Below are 20,904 nucleotides of genomic sequence, written 5' to 3'. Positions count from 1 at the left end.
GCTTCTCTTTGATTTGCCTTTCCTTTAGTGTAGTTCTTAGCTTTACAGATTTTCACTGTTGCTTTTCATTTCCTCCTCATGGAATATTTTGCCAAGAATGTTCTATTATGCAGGCTTTCTTTGCTGAAAATTCTTTTAATTTTTGTTTATCATGAAAAGTTTTTATTGTCATCAAATCTGAAGCTTAATTTTGCAAGATATAAGATTCTTGGTTGGCATCCATTTTCTTTCAGAGCTTGGTATATGTTGTTCCAGGATCTCCTCCTGGCTTGAGGGTCTGGGTTGAAAAATTTGCCGATACGCGAATTGGTCTCCCCCTATATGTGATTTGATTCCTCTTGTGGCATTTAAGATTCTATCCCTATTCTGTATGCTAGGCATTTCCAATATAATGTGCCTTGGTGTAGATCTGCTGTAATTTTGTACATCTGGTGTCCTGTATGCCTCTTGTATTTGATTTTCCAATTCATTCTTCATATTTGGGAAATTTTCTTATATTATCTCAATGAAGTGATTGTGCATTCCTTTGGTTTGAATCTCTGTGCCTTCCTCTATCCCAATAACTCTTAGATTTGGTCTTTTGATGCTATCCCATAATTCTTGGATGTTCTGTTCATGGTTTCTTACCATCTTCACTGAGTAGTCAACTTTATTTTCCAGATTGAATACTCTGTCTTTATTATCTGACGTTCTGTCTTCCAAGTGATCCACTCTTTTGGTGATGCTTTCTATTGAGTTTTTTATTTGGTTTATTATTTCCTTCATCGTGAGGATTTCCAATTTTTTTCCCAGAATCTCTCTTTTTTGAAGTAACCTTTTGCTACCTGTATTTGCTCCCTTATCTCTTTGTTGGAGTGATCAATCTTTGCCTGTATTTGCTCATTTAGGTCATTCTTTAATTCACAGGTCATTTTAATTATGTATATTCTGAACTCCTTCTCTGCTATTTCATCAACTGTGCTGTCATGGATTCTATTATTGTAGGATCCTGGTTTGTTTGGGGCATAAAATTCCCTGATTATTTTCATGTTGTCTATGTGTCTTCCTTTCTTGGAGTACAGATCTGAGGTATTACAGTTTCTACACTATAATCTTGCAGTATCCGTGCAGATTATCTGTACCCCACCTTGGTGTTGGGCTTCCAGACCCTGCCAGTGTCCCACGATGGATGCTACTGTGACTAAAGGTGGTGGCAGCAATTGCAGAGGTAACTTGAGATAGCAGTGGGGGTGCCCCAAGATGAATGCAACCACTTTCAGCAATGGGGCTGAAAGGGTGGGCCTAACAATGGCTTTGGGCCGCCTGTTTGGAGATGCAGCTGCCTCCAGGACCTGTCTGTTGTCACAAGGTTGACGAAACTGCGTGGGAAGAGTTATGGCAATGGCTGCAATATTCCAAGATGGAGGTGGGTTAGGCCTAGTCTCTGGCATAGGCCTGCCAATCAGTGGTGAGGACCCAGACCTACCCTGGGTCTGGGCTCCTGCACAGGTAGGCAGAAGCGGGCCTATGCCTGGGTCTGTATCCAGCATAGGTCATCAGGTCAGTGGGGGCAGACCTGGGTCAGACCTGGGCCTGCTCCCACATGGCGGCAGGGGTGGTCCTGGGCCCCCTTTAAGTTTTTTATGTCAGGTATTTTGGTCACAGCAACAAAAAGTTGACTAAGACACTTTTTGAGGACATTTTCTCTTTACAGAATATTATAATTTACATGAAATATCATAATTTGTCTATATTTAAAATAAGATCACTTGATGTCCTTAGGTAAGTGATTTTTATCGAATGATCAAATTGATGTACAAAGAATGTCTTCTCCAGGAAGAATGCCTTTATACACCCACAGATGTTCCTTCTACTATAACTTATAATAGCAGAACAAAAGACAATTACTACTCCAACACAGAAGAATATTAATTATCTGAGAGAATATTTTAAATGTCTTCAAGTGAAAACTATGAAGACTATTAAGCAATAATTAAAATGTTGCTAATATTAATGCAATTAATATAATAATGTTATTACATTAGCACTAGCTTAAAATGACAGGACATCACATTTTTTATAGCTTTATAATTACTATATATGAACTATGGATTTACATAGATAAGGTGGAGGCATTAAAAGTGGCAGATTGCTCTTTTTTTTTGGTTTTGTACTGTCAATTCCATTTTTAAAAAAATGTTTTCTGAATACTTTTCCCATTCTTTACCTCTTATTGACTACAATACTGCAAACAAACTCAAATGAAATAACTACCTTTATTTCACTGTCATCTTCTTACATATGATAATCATTTACTACTAATAAAAAATGTTTTATCACAAAAATCTCCAGCAGATTGAATGCTCTAATTGATCCATCAATCTCCAGAATAGTCATAATACAATATATAGTACATAATAAAAGAATTTGAGTTATAAAGACATACCTTTGTGTAGAGGTTGTGGCATCATTAAGATTTGGATAAGCAAAAGGGATGTTACATCATGATAAAGAATTGGAACCTCAGGCTGTTGTTCTTCATTTCCCAACCTAAAAGAAAAATGAATAATCACTTTAAATAGTATTATACATCTTTTTTAATTCATTGTATATTCTATATGTCTATGAAACAGAAATAAAATCTTTATAAACAAGTGAGAAATCTCAAAATAATCTTTTGCCTAAAAATTTTTTAGACCCATAATTTCCTTTTCCTAATTTGAAAAAATTGTATAGATACTTTACTAAATCTTACCAAAGTAAACAACTGGGATACATTAACTTAATTATGAGTCTTTCTAACCTCTTAAAATTATAGAAATTAAGTGAAGCATTAAATGAAATATAAGAGAATTAGAACAGAGAATTGTTTTAGGACAAATGGGGTAGCTCATAGGACAATCACCGTGGAAGCTGTGATTTGAATCAAATTACGGCCTCTGACTCTCTCATGGCTATATTTGCGCTGGGAGCTGCCTGTACAAAAATGCAGGTCATTATGGCCCAGTTGCTATAGTGATGAGGAGGGTAATGTGGGGGTGCTACGTGCAAAGGCACATAGCAGTTATCAGTTTAGGTCTTGAGTTCAGACACCAACTCACAGGGACAGTGAATTTTGAGCAAAACAAGATGACCCCAATTGTCCTGCCAGTCCTATATCCTTCAGATTGCCTGCTTTGGTGAAACTTTCCCCACAATTAACCTTTTGATGATAAAACCTATATAATAAATGTGCTGAGCTAGCTCTGGTGTCAGTCTTCCCCCATCAGGGATTGGCCCCACCTTTTACTCTCTATGTGTGTCTGTTTGTATTTTCCTCATCCTCAACATCCCTCCTCATGTATCTTCTGAATTAATAGCCATGGCTGAGAAATGAGAGGGACATGCAAATGATTATCACAAAGCACTAAAGAATAAATGCTCTCATTCTAGAACGAGACAGGGACAATTCACAAGTTAAGTCATATTGAAAAAGCTTGGTTAATATCTCGTAGTAAAAAGCTGTTTCAACATTATGACTACCATAAAATTTAAATAGAATTTTTAACATTTGCAAAGTTTCAGAAAAGATAATAACCAAAGTAAAACTTAAAATATTCTATAAAAGTCAGTGTAGTAAAACTTACAAATGTGTAGTACTATGAAAAACAGAATCTATTATAAAGTAGAGCTTATTCCAAAAGAACTTTTAAAATACCTTTAGAATGTTACCTTTTTATTTTAATCATTTAGTTTCAGTTTTTGTGATACTGAAGATTGAACCCAGGCCTTCACATCTATGAGGCAAGCATTCTAACACTGATCTACACCCGCAGCCCTAGAAGGTTAAATTTTTTTATTATAGGTTTAATTTTTAATGCAGAGAAAAAAACGTAAAGAGGAACCTAAAGAATTGGCTAAGTTCTCAAACTACACTTCTGACTAGACATGGAATAAGCAAAAATTAAGCTTCTTCATTCAATAAATATTTACTGATTACTTATTATGAACCCGGTACTGTATACATTGGTAGATTAATCAGTTCCTGCTGCTGTGAGGCTTTAAACTGCCAGAGGAAAACAGCTCTTTGAATTTCTCCATTTTCTACAAATCTCTTTATTATTTTTTGTTTAGTATTGGCAATTACATCCAGGGGAGCTTTACCACTGAGCTATATTCCTAGCCCTTTTTGTTTTTTATTTTGAGTTGCTGAGGCTGACCCCAAATTTGTGATACTCTTGACTCAGTCTCCCAAGACACTGGGATTATAGGCATGTGCCAATGCACCCAACTTATAAATGTCTCTTAATATGCTATAATTGTCTCCTTCTTCAAGACTACAAAACCTACTATTATCCTGTCTCTCAAGCCTCTCTAGCCTCTCAATATTCAAGACCAAAGTTCTTCAAAATTGAAAGAAGAAAGAAGGACAATATTGGAGGGATACCCATTTCTACAATTTTAGTAGCCCATAGACTAGTTTCCCATATGATCAAAAATGATCTCCTAGTTATAAAATTTAGTCAATATTTTAAATCTTTATCTTATTGATCTATGACTTGACTTTAGATACAAATGAATACTCTTGGCTTTTGTTACATACTGCTGTAGGTTCTCTTTTACATGTCAAATTTCTCCACGCCAGTCTTCACAGGTTCCTCTTCTTTCTCTAACCAATCTAGAGCCTTCCCCATGGTTCTAATTCTCCCTTCTTTTCACACCAAAGGCTCTTCTTAAAAGACCTAATAGCCTAACCCATGATCTCAGTCATCAGCTATACACTGACGACATCCAAGTCTGTATGTCTATCCATGATTCTCCTTAAATCTGTATCTGAATATTCATTATTTCCACTTGTTGTATATCCAACAGGCAGCTCAAACTCAACATGTCTGAAAGTGAATTCACAATCTTTCCTCGTACTCCATACATACACTCCCAAATAGTCACAATTAATCTGTTCTCCCTTCTAATAATTTTATAGTTGAAATGTTATATTTCTTTCATCCTTTAGCACTCAGCACAATGCCTGAAATATAATATTCACATAATAAAAGTATAATGAATAAATAAGCTACAAATTTGGGGATATTCCAAACCTGTCTTCTCTCCCCTGTGTGTAATTTTCAATACTAAGCAAAAAAATTAATTGGCATTAAGTCCTAAAGACTTTATCTCCACTCCCTCTTTGACACCCTATGGCCACTGCCTTCCAATTATTCAATCTCCTCCAAATTCATACTCTTCTAATTATTCCTCTATATTGTTAGTATGTGGGAAAAGCTTCCACAAGAACTATATCACCTTTACAATGATATCCCAATGTCAGAATTCAAAGAGTTAATAAACAAATTCAAAAATTTGTTTATTTAGCAGACTAAATAAACAAATGAAAAATTAATGAAATGATAGATGGATGAACAAATTAAAGGGTGGCAAAAGAAACTAAAATTAGACAACTAAGTGTGAGACCTAATGTGAATTACATTACCTAATGTGGTGGTTATGATGTTTCAATGCAGGTTCATCAGTTTTAACAAATGTACTACTCTGGTGGTAAGTAATAGAGAGGCAGTGCATGCATGAGGGCAACGAGCATGTGAGAAATATCTACACCTTCCTTTTTAAATTTCACCTAAAAACTACCCTTTAATAAAAAGCTGTGTTTCTTTTTGATTGTTTCTCTCAAAAGTTTTTAGTCTTTTGAATCCAGATCATAAAAATTATGTGTTACTCTTTCCTCTACAGATAACAAGAAAATTGGAAGTAATATAGTTAACAGAAATAATTTCCCACTTAAAAAATAACTCAGTTATCATCAACACAATGAAATTAAAAGTAAAGAAAATAATTTTCATTAGGACAATGAATAAAAGTCTGTGTGTGTGTGTGTGTGTATGGCTGGGGTTGTAGCTCAGTGGTACAGTGCTTGCCTAGCATGTGTAAGGCACTGGGTTCGATCCTCAGCACCACATAAAAAACAAATAAGTAAAGGTATTGTATTCATCTACAACAAAAGAAATATTTTATTAAAAAAGTATATATAGTAAAACATGCAATATTAGAATTTTTGTGCTGGAAAAATGTTAAAGTGAGAAAATAGAAAAAGATTTCAATTGAAAAATATATAAACATTAAACACATGACATATTACAATTTACTAGAGTATTATAGTGTAATGAACTAATGAATCATAAAAAAAGAGAATAAATATGTGTATGTGGCTATGAGGTGGGGAAAACAATCAGATTTTCAAGAAATTCTTCAGACCTTCTAATGCTAGGAAAGGAAGCATAGAATAATAGTTAAAGCTTAGTCTCTGAAGTCAGGAAGATTTAGATTCAGATCACAGCTCTATTTCTTAACAGCTATGTTCCCCGTTCCAGATAGATGGATGCATGGATGGATAGAAAATCTCCACATAATGTGGCATTCAGTATTAGGAAAAGCAAAGAACCTATGTCTGTACTATAAACTTTTTTTTAAGAGAGAGTGAGAGAGAGAGAGGAAGAGAGAGAGAATTTTAATATTTACTTTTTAGATTTCGGCGGACACAACATCTTTGTTTGTATGTGGTGCTGAGGATAGAACCCAGGCCGCACGCATGCCAGGCGAGCGCACTACCGCTTGAGCCACATCCCCAGCCCTGTACTATAAACTTTTAATTTTCCAACACTAAGCTTAGAAACTTTTTGTTTGGTGAACATCTTTTAGATTCAGGAATTCTAATCTTTTATTTCTACACTATTTTCACTCTTGAGTTTTCAAATCTAGCTAGAAAATTACTAGCTAACATCAAGGAAAGCAATTTTCCTTATCACAACAAGCAAAATACTCATGGCTTGCTAATTTTGTCTATAAGCACAAAACACATGCCCAAAGTTTTGTCTTTGTTATGAGGTATAGCAGGATATATACATAGTCTCAAAGTGTCTTCCCATACAATACTTACTAATTATAAAAGGTAAAATAATAACTCTATAGGGGAGACACTTGGCAGATACCTCCTTAGCTACATTTATGAGTTGTTATCATAAGAAACAAATCAACAGCATGTGCCTCCTCTTATGACACAAAAGGGCTGAGAGTGTAGCTGGAGATGTAGCTTAGTGGTAGAGCCCTTGCCTAGCATGCTCAAGGCCCTGGGTTCAATCCCCAGTACCATTAAAAAAAAAAAAAAAAAAAAAAAAAAAGACCACAAAGTAAGTATGTAGTATTTCTGCTCAATTGTATAACTGGAATCTCATCAGTAGGCTAGAAGCAAATTAAAAGACTTTCTACCAAACTAACTTGCCTAAACTTTTCTTAAAAATGTCAATGTTATGAAATACAAAGAAAAACTCAGGACCAATTTCATATTAAAGAAAATTAAAGATACATGACAACAAATGTAAGCATGATCTTGAATTTTATTTTGCTATATATTTTACTGAAACAATTAGCAAAATTTGAATAAGTTTTAGATTTATTTATTTATTTATTTATTTATTTATTTATTTATTGGTTATTTGCATCTTTTTCTAAACACACGACTAAACCAGTCAGGGTCACTCCAGGTGAACTGGGCTGGCATGAAATAATCACACAGAGACAAAGAAATACCTTTTTCTTTGGATTCTGTGACAGGGGTAAATATTAATTCTTTCCCATATGAAGTTCCATTTAACTCAGTATATTTTTTAATAAAAGTAATGCTCCTTAGTATCATCTATGGTGTAAATCTAATATCCAGATATGTATGCTTGTGGATTGGTTTATTTTTTTAACAAACAAGCACCAAATTATTTTCTTATCCTCACCCCCCCCCAACTTTATTATACAAACACTGGCATAACTACACATTTTCTTCTCCTGGATTTATTTATCTTTTATTATTATATTTTAGTGGTGATCTTTCTATGCCCGTAAACAAAAAACGTCTTCCCCCTTTTCTTTTTTTTTATCATTTCCATTTTTATTTGATGTTTCCAAATATTAAAAAGTCAAGATTCATACATCAATTGTCTCAAATAAGACTATGCAGAGCGATTCAGTGTGTATAGCAGTCACTTCTTCCCTCCAGTTTTGCTGCTCTTTATACAATAGTGTGATAGACAAGAAATTGGATTGCACGTACTTGGATGGAAAAATCTTTACAAAAACAAAAACATGCAGGGCGGTTTCTACTTTGTCTGCAAGTCAATGTAAGTAACTGCTTGTTTTTCATGAGGGACATGGAACTGAAAAATTTGGTGTCCGATTTTATTCAAATATCCCACAAATAAGCACAAACAACAACCTCAACTTTGGAAGGTTGGGATGGTAGACACTATTGGTTATCTTTAGTAGATTCCACTATTTAACCTGGAAATGTTGGCTTTTCTCAAGTAAATTTCCTTGGAGCTTTCCTCTAGGTCAGGTTCCACAAGAACAGTGAAGAAATTTTAAAAATGAAAACTATAAGGTACTCTGCAGCATACAAATTTTTGGTAGTTGCATGAGCTAAAAAACAGATGGTTTTGCTGAATGGCACTGAAGAAAATTCTGACGACATTACTTAGACCAAAATGTTTCTAACCAAAGAAAATTATACAACAATACTTATAGGCTAACTTTTAAGGGACGGTTGGCATTAATACTGTACATTATTTACATGTCAAATACATAGTTCAAGAGTTTATAAAATAAGTTTATATGTTATTACCTCTAAGAATACCATGTAGAAGATAAATGCCCCAAGTACTCATGACAGCATTTCAGGCAAAATCAGTCTTACATACAAAAACAATTTAGTTTGTGTGCTGTGGTAAGTATAAAACTTAAAAACAAATTTCAGAGATTACTGAGGAAAATATCTTAGTCCACTAGTGATTGACACAAAATGTCAATTTGTGGGATTTAAACTGTTTTCTTTTTCAAAAATACACAGAACACATAACCTCTGAACAAAGAAAAATTTAAAATTCTGTATAATCGTGTTTGATTATACTACATAATTTAGGATAAAGTTTCATTGGTTAAGTTTTCTACCTTACTCCTTCCATTGACAGCATTAATTTGTAAACTAATGTTTATATTGTCACTCTTCTTCTCTTTCTTCTGTTTTATTTTAAGATCTGTTTTAATGTTATTGTTATATGAAGGCAAAGCAGTAGGCCATTTGATATCTATATGGAAAAATGAAATTGGGTCCAATACTTACACCTTATGCCATGATAAATTCCAAACAGCCTAGAAAACTAAAAATTTAAACCACAGAAGTACTACACGAAGCCATGGATGAACTGCTTTATAGTTAAGGAGTAGGGGGAAGATATGTTTATGACTCAAAATCCAGAATAAATGAAAAAATTAATAAATGACTATAATTTTAAAATCTTTGACCAAAAAATCATAAAATAAAAAGATATCTGACAATATGGTAAAGTATATTTGCAACTTATAACACAAAGAGTTAATATCCATAATACATAAGGATACCTTATAAGTGAAAAGGTCAACAACCCAACTTTTAGAAATGGGCAAAATAATTAGAGACTTCACAAAAAAGAAATGCAAGTAGACAGAAATGGAAGATAGAGGTCTTTAATTTACTTTAAAATCTAGTTATAACTTTGGAAAAAATTATCTTATATAATAAAAATAAACAAATAAAAGTGAAAAAAATCATAAAATACTGAGGAAAAAGAACTGAAATAAATAAGCCTGACGATGAATCAAGTTGAAGGCATAACCACTCAAGAAAAGTAACTTCAAGTTAATTGAAAACATAGTATTTTGACCATATATTCCTAGTGATACACATTATACGTTATGAATAAAGAGAACTTCTATCTAATAGTAATACTGATATTATAAAAAATTAGTTATACAAATAAATAATTATGTTAATAAATAATAATGTTAACAAAGATTTTCAGAATAAAAGAAAAAAGATGTGTCAGGAGCTGCCCTGGATGCAGACGATGCCTTTAAGTCCTGATGCACCAGGGTTCTGAACAATTATTGCATGCAGTAACTTGGGCTTTACCCCAGCTAGGATAACAAGGCGTGGTTCCAGTAGTAGGTGTTACACACTGGGATTGAGTTACACTTACTTGTTCCTTTGTAATCCTATGCCTTTGCCCTTTTTGGGATAGAATATTCCATGGAAGAGCCTCCCCCAATAAAACCCAGGTTCAAGGCATGCTTTCTCTCTTTCTTGCCTGCCTTGCCTCTTTTGTGGGAGCTGAGTCAGAGGAGCTGTCACAGAACCCAAAGAAAAAGGTATTTCTCTGTCTCTGTGTGATTATTTTGTGCCAGCCCAGTTCACCTGGAGTGACCCTGACTGATTTAGTCGTGTGTTTCGAAAAATATGCAAAAAAAATAAATAAATAAAACTAAAACCTTACAATCTTATATTTGAATTACAAATACCGGTAAGAACTCAAGACCTTTTTTTTTCTTTTAAAAATAATATATCTTAACTCTATCACTGAAATGGTCTACAAATAATAATAACATAGTAGTTATATATGCCCCCCTAGGACTCAGACTATAGTCTCTAAATATCATTTGCCATTATAGGGAGCTACATGGAGAAACAGCTGACTCTAGTTACCAAGTGGAATATGTTCAAAATGAACACTTGCTGTACCAGAGAGCAAGGATATCATCACTACTTGGCTCATTTCAAAAATGCAAGAGCCAACCTGGATGGATTCTCACTACACTAAAAGAGAATAATTTGCATTGAAAAGAAGGACTGAAATGGCAAGAAACGTATTAACTATATAAAAATCCATGAGGTCATAAATAACTACAATTTATTGAACTTCATTAGAAGTCACTAAGGCATCAACTTGTTACTTTGAAAATTTATAAAATAGGAAAGAATCAAGCCTTCATCCTGCCAAACTATATATCAACAAATGATAAAAGTTCTTTATAGAAACAATCCAGCTAATAAATCAGAAGGAAGAATATTTTTTTTGTTTTGTTTAGGATTTTTTTTTAAATTACTATTTTGTGGCACCTAATGAAGCCACAAATCATCAAGGATTGCTAAAACCCTTAGGTGAAAGACCAATTCGGAATGTTACAAGGGAGGAATTAGCCTAAGGCTATTAGCCCGCTAATCAATGCTGACATAAATAGAACAACTAGCTGTTATGGGGTTCCATTTGAATTTTTCGAAAACCAATAAGATTCTTTAAAAAGATTTTACCACTTGACAGGAATTTTTATGAAATTTTTATGTAGAGTATAATTGTACGGTTTTCAATTTGCATTATATATGTTTCATAAAGAAAATGTGAGAAAAATTCCTGTATTTCAATTCCATTGTTATATTTAACAACTACTTTTTCAAAAAGAGTTTCAACTGATTTTAATCCTTCAATAATACTTACTGTGAATTCATGTCTTCTACTAACTGAGTAAGCTTTTTCCAGGGATTATACTCAGAGTCAATGCTATAAAGTCGCATGTGCAAGGCTAATACATGGAACAGCTGATCTGAAAAAAGTAAAGAAAGTGTAAATAGAAAGTTTACATAATTCTTCCTGAACAAAGTTTTAATTATTTCATAAAGAAATCTGAATCCTACCCTGATCATTATAGCTCATTAAGTTCAAGTCCCAATTACTTTATATTCTCTATTATTTACTTATTTATTTAGCAGTGCTCAGGCTTGAACCCAGTCCCTTGAATGTGCTAGGTAAGCATTCTGCCACTGATCTACATCACCCAACCCTTCACATTCTCTTTTAAGGTAAACCCCAAAATACATATCCAAATGACTTCTACTAGACTCTAGACTGTCCTTATGGCCAATCTGAATTTGGGAATTTCCCCCCCCCCTTTATCCCATACTTTGCCTTGACTTTATGCTGCAGCCTTGCCAATTTGTGCTCTATTGTGGTTGCCTCCTAACCAAAACTTACTACTAACTTCAGCTCCCAATCCTGGGTAGTATGGAGTAATATCCTTACAGTTCACTGTTAGATGAAGTTCTTCTTTCCCTAAAGATTATTATTATTATTATTATTCCCTAAATCTTGTTTAGACTGAAGAGTGAATTCATCATCTTTTGGTTCAACATGAAGAAACAATCATGAAATAATTGTATTATCCAGCTATTTTAATTTCTTCTACCTGAATTAAAAATAATCCACTAATCTTAGCTTTCAACAAAATTCTGCTCATGACATTTAAAATATTTGTCTAAAAATTTTAAATTATTCATTGAAAACATCCTAAGTTTTGCTTTTGCATCAGATGTCCCTTTTTATTATGTGACAAGCACTGGATTAAAAGGTTCTGCTACAAATACTGAAAAATATTTGTGAATCCAAAGTCAAAATCTGAAGAGTCAGATAATAATTTTAGATACATGAATAAAATTAAATCTTAAAACTGGGTAAAAAATTTACCTGAATAACATAAACCTATTGTCACTGATTTCCTACATCAGACTTTCATTTTCTCTGAGCAACAGACTTAGAAATCAACTATATTTTATGATTAATTTATCAAAGATCCATTAATATAACTCTGGCATGGTGTTGATGGTAGTGTGTATAGTAGCTTAGTGAAGCTATGAAGACATGAGCTAGAATATAAGCAAAATACATGTTCTACTCTGTGCAGCAGAAAAGAGAAAAATATTTCTGTCAAATTTCAATCTAATCTCTCTATACCAAAAGAAAAAAATCAATTTTTCTTATTCAGTTTCCTCTACTAATTATGTCAATGTAAAATCTAATTTTCTGTTAAAATTTCTTCATTCTATTAATTTTAACACTAGCTGAGTTACTTACTTATTACTTGCCAAGCACTATTTTCATAGTAACTTTACATCACTTCAATTAATGTTCACAAAAATTCTACTAAGTGGGTAACATTATTATCATCCCATTTTTAAAACAAGTAAGTTTCCCAGCTTTCCAGTTTTTCCACCACAGCCTCCTGGTTCCATGGATGACACTGAGAACAACAGAACTTTTAGCAGAGGAGTAACATGATAAGAGATACATTATTAACTTTTATTTCAATTCAATTATTATAAGGGTTTTATCTGTAATTTTAAGAAATCATTTTAAAGACTAAAACCTAAAAGTGTTTAAAAGACTAACTTCTTCCGGCAGAAAAAAATATTATCTCAAGTTGCAGTATGGGGAGTTTTGCAAATTTCTTTTATATAGGTGTTAACTGGGTCAAAGAGCTTTCTATCTATCTATCTATATATATATATATCTACCTATCGGGTATTGAGCCCAGGGGCACTTTACCACTGAGTCACATCCCCAGCCCTATTTTGTATTTTATTTAGAGACAGGGTCTGGCTGAGTTGCTTAGCACCTCGCTTTTGCTGAGGCTGGCTTTGAACTTATGTCCTGTCTCAGCCTCCCCAGCCACTGGGGTTACAGTTATGCACCACCATGCCCAACTAATTTTTTATTTTGAGACAGGATCTCACTAAGGGTCTTTCCAGTTATCCACATTAGCCTTGAACTTGGAATCCTCCTGCCTTGGCCTCCCCAGTCACTGTAATTACAGGTGTGCAACACCATGCCCAGCCAAAGAGCTCTTTTAATTATCTCTTTTCAAGATGAAGGTTCTAATAACCACATTACATTGAAACCATGGCCAGCACAGAAATAATGCTGCAACCAGCCTATTTTCCTAATCCCTACCATAATTAAAGAATTCAATATCAGAAGGAAACTTTTTCATCTTCTAATATTTCTGCATTCTACAGAAGTTACAAAAAGTTACCTTGCCAGGTCACCCTAATAATTAGTGGAAAATCAAAGAACATAATTCAAGATTTGCTTCTTTCTAATTATTTATACCATCCCACTTTTCCTAGAAGTTTGATATTTTTCCCCCATAAAGTACCAGAGACTGAACCCAGAGACTAACTTAAACCACTGAGCCATATTCCCAGACTTTTTAATATTTTATTTAGGGACAGGGTCTCACTGAGTTAATTAGTGCCTTGCTAAATTGCTGAGGCTGGCTTTGAACTTGTGATCCTTCTGCCTCAGCTTCCCAAGCCACTGGGATTACAGGCATGCACCACCATACCCAGCTTTCCGAGGAATTTTTACGATTAAAAGCAAAGTTTAAAAAGCACACACACATATACATAAGCTTCCTTTCCATTTCTGTAAAAACTACAATTATAACCTTGGGTCATGTTCTGAAGCTACATTTTATCATGAGAGTTTTTAGTACTGGCTATAACTAGAACTGAAGAATAACACATTTAATGAAGTATATCTATCTTTCCAAAACAACCTAAGAATTACAGATAATTTCTGTAGGAAACAGAGAATTGACCAAATAACCATTAATATATTTCACTATATTTATTCAATGTACTCTTTTCAAATTTTAGTCTTATCAAGAAAGAATAAACTTTATTATTCATTTAGAAGTGAATATACCTCTAATGCCAGACAAATACTGAAGACATAGGAGGAGGATAACCTATAACTAAATGACTTAAAAGGCAAAACTAAAAAAAAAAAATTATTAAACATGAGATGTACATGACATTTAATTTAAAAAGTTAAAAAATATCTATATCTATAAAGATTATATTAGAATTTTGAAAATAATAACAAATGAATAGATAATTAACTCCTTTTATGGTATGATACACTTTAAAATTGTTAAGTTTTATTTACATTTACAAAAGGGTTTGGAAGTGAGAAATATTATTAAGTTAACTTAAAGATTTATTGTCATTTCAATATATGTATATAGACATCACTGTCTAGTAGGAGCCAGGAAGTCATATGTCCTTAAACACATTACCTAAATTTAGTTTTATTAACTGTAGAATGAATAGACTATCACCCTTCTGGGCTGTTATATGGTAACAGTAATTATAGCAATGCATATGTCTGTAGTACGCATACGCTTAAACAAATGCATATACATAGCTTTCTAAAAATAAATTCTAAATACAAAACAAATTTAAAAACTTTTACTACTAAAATTACAGATTATGACACATTAGAAACATAAGGTTTCTGTATAAATCTACCACTGTACCAACAAGTATTAACACATATTCTTAACTCTCTTCTCCTCTAAAATTTTGGTAGCCCTCTTCCCTGGTTCTTCTCCAGTTACTTCTCAGTTAACATGCTCTTCTTCCCCTACTAAAACCCTAAAAGTAACATTCTCCATAAGAAAGGAAAAGAATCATACTTCACCCAAGCCCATGTCTTCTGTAGCTCCCTTTAAGTTTATACTCACAAATCTCTCTAGAATTTCAGATGTTCAACAGGTACCTCAAAATCAAAACATTAAACACTAACTTGATTATATAGCTCAACCCAGCTCCAATTTTTGTTACTTTTATAATCCCTATTTGAGTGAATGACACCACTTTCATTCAAACATCCAAGGGAAAACTCCAAGTCATCTCCCATATCCAATTCCAACTGATTGTCAATCCTATTAGTTCTTCCTCCTATGATTCACACTTTTCTGCTCCACTCCATCACTACATCATTACTCCCCTGGTTTTCATAATAGAGAGTTTACTAAATAAAACACCCTTTGTTTCACTCTTCCCAATCCCTCTAAACAGTTAGTCTATTGACAGGATTTCACATTTTATTGGTGAACTACTGAAGGAATAGGTATATAAACCCCTTCATGAGCTAGCCCCTCTCTTCTTTTTTAGTCTTATTTTTTAACATTCCTTCCTCTCTTTCCCTTTTTTAAGTATATTTCCCATTGTGTCATGGTGTCTTTTTCTGTCTTTGTAAGCTGCTCTCTCAGCCTAGAATATCATCTTCTTGTCCTCTAGGCAAACTCAATTCATCTTTCAAGATCCAGTTCATGTGCCCCTTTGCTCTTCTTTTCTGATACCTCAGAAGAGTCTGATCATCCTTTGTTTTAGGTACTCTCTGCAACTTGAGCTAACTCTATTTTAGCATTCCTTAAACAACCTTGTAATTATTTCTCACATTTTTCTCTCCTATTCTCTCAGGAAAGAGCTTCCTGAGGAGGACAATTGTATCTTTCACCTTTGTATCTCCAAGGTAGCACAGTGCTTGACATATAATAGGATTTTTACAAATTAGATTAAATATTTTATGAATAAATGTATATTCTTCTAAAAATCAATACAAGTATAAAATTCATGGTGGTTTTGCCTTTATATTCTTTCCTTTCTGTCATAATGGCATATGGGTTCAGTAACCAAGAAGCAGGCCAGTTAATCAGCTCTAATTTCACTGCCCCCAAAGAGACTGACCTCTAAACTCTAACCACAAAAGCAGTGTTTGACCTATTAGTTCCTATCATCTTCCCCACGCTGGCTGCAGCAACAACTCACCTGAGACAAAGAATTCCACTTTCAGTAATGTCTGATAATCAAATTCTTTACTACCTGACAAATCTAAGGTATTAGAATGTGCTAATCACAAGACAGACACATCATTACTGAAACTGAGAAAACAACACTGAAAGACCAATTTGTCCTTAAGAAAACTTGAGATTTAATTTTACGTACTCTTAACTAGAATTTAAAAATAAAATTTAATTATACTTCCTAACTTTATCAACATCAAGGAAAGATTTTCTTACAAAAAAAATCTGTAAAATAAAACAACTGTAGGGCTGGGGATATAGCTCAATTGGTAGAGTGCTTGCCTTGCATGCACAAAGCCCTGGGTTCGATCCCCAGCACCACACACACACAAAAAAAGTAACTGTAAATTCATTGCATACTTTTTTACATGTAAAACTATGAATATCATACATGCATGTAGATATACAAAACACTATTATGCCAATTTTTATGACCTCAGGGATACCCACTTATATATATATATATATATATATACACTTTTTTAAATTGTTGTATGTCAAAATCTTTCAAAATGCTTTTGAAACAGATGTTCACTGAGTTTAGTACCAGGTTGGAAATTCTGTGTCTGTCAGTTATTTCTAAACATGCAAGAAATCTAAAACGAGTAGATTATTTCTTAGTATAACTCACACTAAGAAATGAATTACAGTAGATGGGGTAGAGAGAGAAGATGGGAGGGGAGGGGAGGGGAGGGGGGATAGTAGAGGATAGGAAAGGCAGCAGAATACAACAGACACTAGTATGGCAATATGTAAATCAGTGGATGTGTAACCGATGTGATTCTGCAATCTGTATACAGGGTAAAAATGGGAGTTCATAACCTACTTGAATCAAAGTGTGAAATATGATATGTCAAGAACTATGTAATGTTTTGAACAACCAACAATAAAAATTTTAAAAAGAACCAAAAAAATAAAAATAAAAAAAATAACTCACACTAGCCATTAAGACATAAATATATATTAAAGAGAAGACATATATAAATTGGTTCTATCTTAAATTATACCACTGTTGAAATGTACCTAAGATAAACTTAACTGGGTCTCTATTTCCAGATCATTCAAGATTTCAGTTTTGGGGCTGGGGTTGTGGCTCAGTGGTAGAGTGCTTGCCTAGCATATGCGAGGCCCCGGGTTCGATCCTCAGCACCACATAAAAATAAATAAATAAAATAAAGGTATTGACAACTACAACTAAAAATAATTTTTAAAAAAGATTGCAGTTTTACCAATCTAGTCATCACTAGTCATCACCGATTAAATAATTGTTAAAAAAAAAAAATCTCAACTAGCCAAATGACTCTTTGAAATACCATAGTGGGTAGGGAGCTCCATTTGTCTGTAACTGAATAATCAAAATGAAGAAACTGCTCTGACCCAATTAACACAGGATGAATGTAATACACCTCTTACAACATAGCCAGTTTCCCCTGGTTTCTCCATACATCCCTGAGACATCTGCCATGGAAAGACAGGAGTAAGCTCCTCAAATGAGGCCTGGGAACAGCTCTAAGAAGAAAGAAGAGATAGAAGGCTAATGTTCTTTGGTGATAGGAGTTAACTCACCTTTCCCTATGCCACTCCTAAGCATTCCAGGCAAGGCAGGACAGGGAGAAAAGTGGCAATTATAGTAGAATTTTAAAGGGTTAAAGGGAAAGTTTAATAATTATCATATGTAACAAAATAAGAGATTATATAAAAATACTTTAGTTCCTTTATCCAGTATCATTTGATCTTTATTTAACCATGATAGATGTATATCAGAATATCAGCACAGGTTTCATCATCACCACTCCCACAATAAGAAATGGAGTTCGGTGACTTTCCTAAAGTCAACAGATAACAAATAGGACTAGAATCCAGGTCTTCTAACTCCAACTCACTGTTCTTTCCAGCACTGTATTCTATGTGGCCTCTAGTCAATAAGGGGACACATGAGTTTGTGGGTAGGACAGGGAAGTTTTGCTTGCTTTAGAGAGGTATTTTCCCTCCAAGTGGAAGAGGGGATATACTGAAGGAAAGGTTATCTTTAGTACTTTCCTACTTCCTATACTGTGTTCCTCTCCTGTCTCCTGGATTTCCTATACCTCCACTTCCAGACAAATTATGCTGTCCTTCTCTGGTTGCTTCAAGGATTACATGTATTAATATTAGCTTCAGCAAACTGTACTCCATCTAATAGCCTCCCTTCTCACCTTTACAACATGATATTGGGTAAGAGGGTCACAGTACTGTTTCCACAGTACTAGGAAGGGTATGACAAAGATCAGTTCTTAGAACTCCTAATTTTCTCCTTATGGGAAAAGACACACTCCATGAATCTGTGTCTTATTTAAGCAGTTCACTGAAAACTGGGTGGGAAACGTCCAATCACACTACAGAAGAAAGGAGCTGCCCTGGCCTAAGCCAAGTAAGATGTGAGGATCCCTATGTCTTGATTGCAGAAGTTATTAGTTGTAGTACTCAGTTCCTGGAATGCTCAAATTATAATGTGCAAAGCTTTGGCTACCTGGGCCACAAATCACAGAACCTTCAGAAAGATTTAAAAGAATAATTAAAGCTACCCATATAATTCAAATTTTCATGCTGTATTCTTACTCCCCTTTCACCTCCCAACCTTCCAAAATTAACAAAGTATTTTATTCACAATAGATAAACTATGCAATGGAAATAAATCCAAGCCTGTGCTCCTAACCTATCTCTTAACTGGTCAATAGACTGTTACGTGCCTTAAAACATTTTTTAAAAAATTACACAGGACTGCATGTTTATAACTCTGTCCCCAATTCATACATTAAAATCCTAACCCCAAAGGTCATGGATGGTACTGAGGTCATTAGGTCATGAAAGGGATTAGTGCCCTTACAAAAGGCTCAAAAGGGATCCTCTTACATTCCCTTGTGAGGTTACAGTAAGAGGATGTCTGTCTATAAGAAAGCACTAGAACTAAACTATAAGAAGCTACTAGAACTTTGATCTTGGACCTCCCTCTAGAACTGTGAAAAATAAATCTGTTATGTATAAGCCTCCCAGCCTATTTCACTATGCAGTCTGAATGAACTAATATGAAAAGTGAGCTAAAAATTACTGTTATTTTTGCTCTGTCTCCTTATTACACACCAATTTAATGATGACAGTGTTGCAGTAGTAAAAATACTAATGTCAAAATTTTGAATCTATAATACTTGAATTCTTAAAATAACCCTGTTTGGATATAATAAGGAACAGAACCAAGAGGTTAAATGACTTGCCCTAAACCATTTTGATAAGGTCTTTCTTGAGAAGTTCATAAATTACATCAAAATGAAGTAAATCAGAACTTCCCAAATGAAAGTGTCAAAACAAGAGTTTACTTTAGCCTCTCTAAGGTTAAAGGATTTTCCTGTTTTTATTTTGTTTTGTTTCTATTGTTTGGCTTTTGCCAGTTGTGTTTTTGAAGTGCTGGGGTTGAACCCAGGGCCTTGAGAATACTAAGTAAAAGCTCTACTAGTGATCTATATCTCCAGCCTTCAAGTTTAGTTTCTAATCTCTATATAAAATAAATGAATGCATTTGAGATGTGAACTTTGTGACTAAAGTTAAACTATAGTAATGAGCAGAAAGTCTCATACCTAAACATATGGAAAAATGGCGTTCTAACAAAATATTTTTTATATTATGTTCCCAAGTTAATAATTTATCAAATGATACCTGTTGATGGTTTCAACAATTTCTTCTTGAGAAATACACTAAAAATATCATGGCAAAAAAGTTGCTGAAAGCCTGTGAACTTCACTAGAATCTATGGCATTTCATATCTACTTTCAAATCACTTGAAAGAAGAAATAAACAGAGTAACCTCAATGAAACATTGTGTGTGTGTGTGTGTGTGTGTGTGTCAGATCCAACCCAGGGGAACTTTACCACTGAACCACATCCCCCCGCCCTTCTCATGTTTTATTTTCAGACAGTGTCTTGTTAAGTTGCTGAGACTGGCTTTGAACTTACAATCCTCCTGCCCCAGCCTCCTGAGCTACTGGGATTGCAGGCATGTGCCACTGTATCCAGCAAAAACATTTTTTATTTAATAAAAAGCTATGTTTTCAATATTTACAGCTGCTTGGTCCTACATCTGTTGCTAGCCAAGTTGATAGTACTTATCAGTATACATGGTAACTTGTTAACAGAAACCCTAAATCTCATTTATTTTTCAAAGTCTTGTTAAAATAACACACCTACCAAAGCTTCACTACTCCATCAGCTAGATATAATCCTAAATCTTTTAAATATCCTAGAACTTTATCCATAGCATCATTAAAACTTAACACTTTCTATCTTATAACAAATGATCTAGGACCAATCCAATCCACTGGATGTAAGGTTCTAAATGCCTGACATTCCCTGGTGAATAAGGAGGACTAGAGCTCTGACCCAGGAATTAGAAGCAGTGCCATGTGGAAGCTGACACAGCTGGCTTGCAGCAGGATTCGAGGGAACCAGTAAGCAAACTAGTGAGAAATAAAGGAGAACTAATTGCTCTCCAGGGGACTTAGGACTTGAGAAAATGTCTGAAGGGGTAGCCCAAAACAAAACTAGGATTCTCAGTGAAAG

General features: G+C 34.1%; 1 protein-coding gene across 8 annotated transcripts in view; it reads right to left on the bottom strand.

The window, feature by feature from the left end:
- Ubr3 (ubiquitin protein ligase E3 component n-recognin 3) overlaps positions 1-20,904 on the bottom strand; it is a 228,214-nt gene that overhangs the window by 51,130 nt on the left and 156,180 nt on the right. For all 8 annotated transcript variants that reach the window (XM_058580166.1, XM_058580168.1, XM_046447325.2 and 5 more), the window contains 2 exons: positions 11,328-11,433; positions 2,426-2,529 (listed from right to left, as the gene is read on the bottom strand). In XM_058580166.1, the coding sequence (XP_058436149.1) occupies positions 2,426-2,529; positions 11,328-11,433 (210 nt within the window). Of the gene's footprint in view, positions 1-2,425; positions 2,530-11,327; positions 11,434-20,904 lie in introns of those variants that run through there.

Source organism: Marmota monax, unplaced genomic scaffold (assembly GCF_021218885.2).
Source record: "Marmota monax isolate L192 unplaced genomic scaffold, Marmota_monax_Labrador192_F-V1.1 WCK01_AAM20220418_F8-fsc00007, whole genome shotgun sequence".
Classification (NCBI taxonomy): domain Eukaryota; kingdom Metazoa; phylum Chordata; class Mammalia; order Rodentia; family Sciuridae; genus Marmota; species Marmota monax.
Note: the sequence above shows the minus strand (reverse complement) of the source record. Positions and strands in the feature narration are given on the sequence as shown.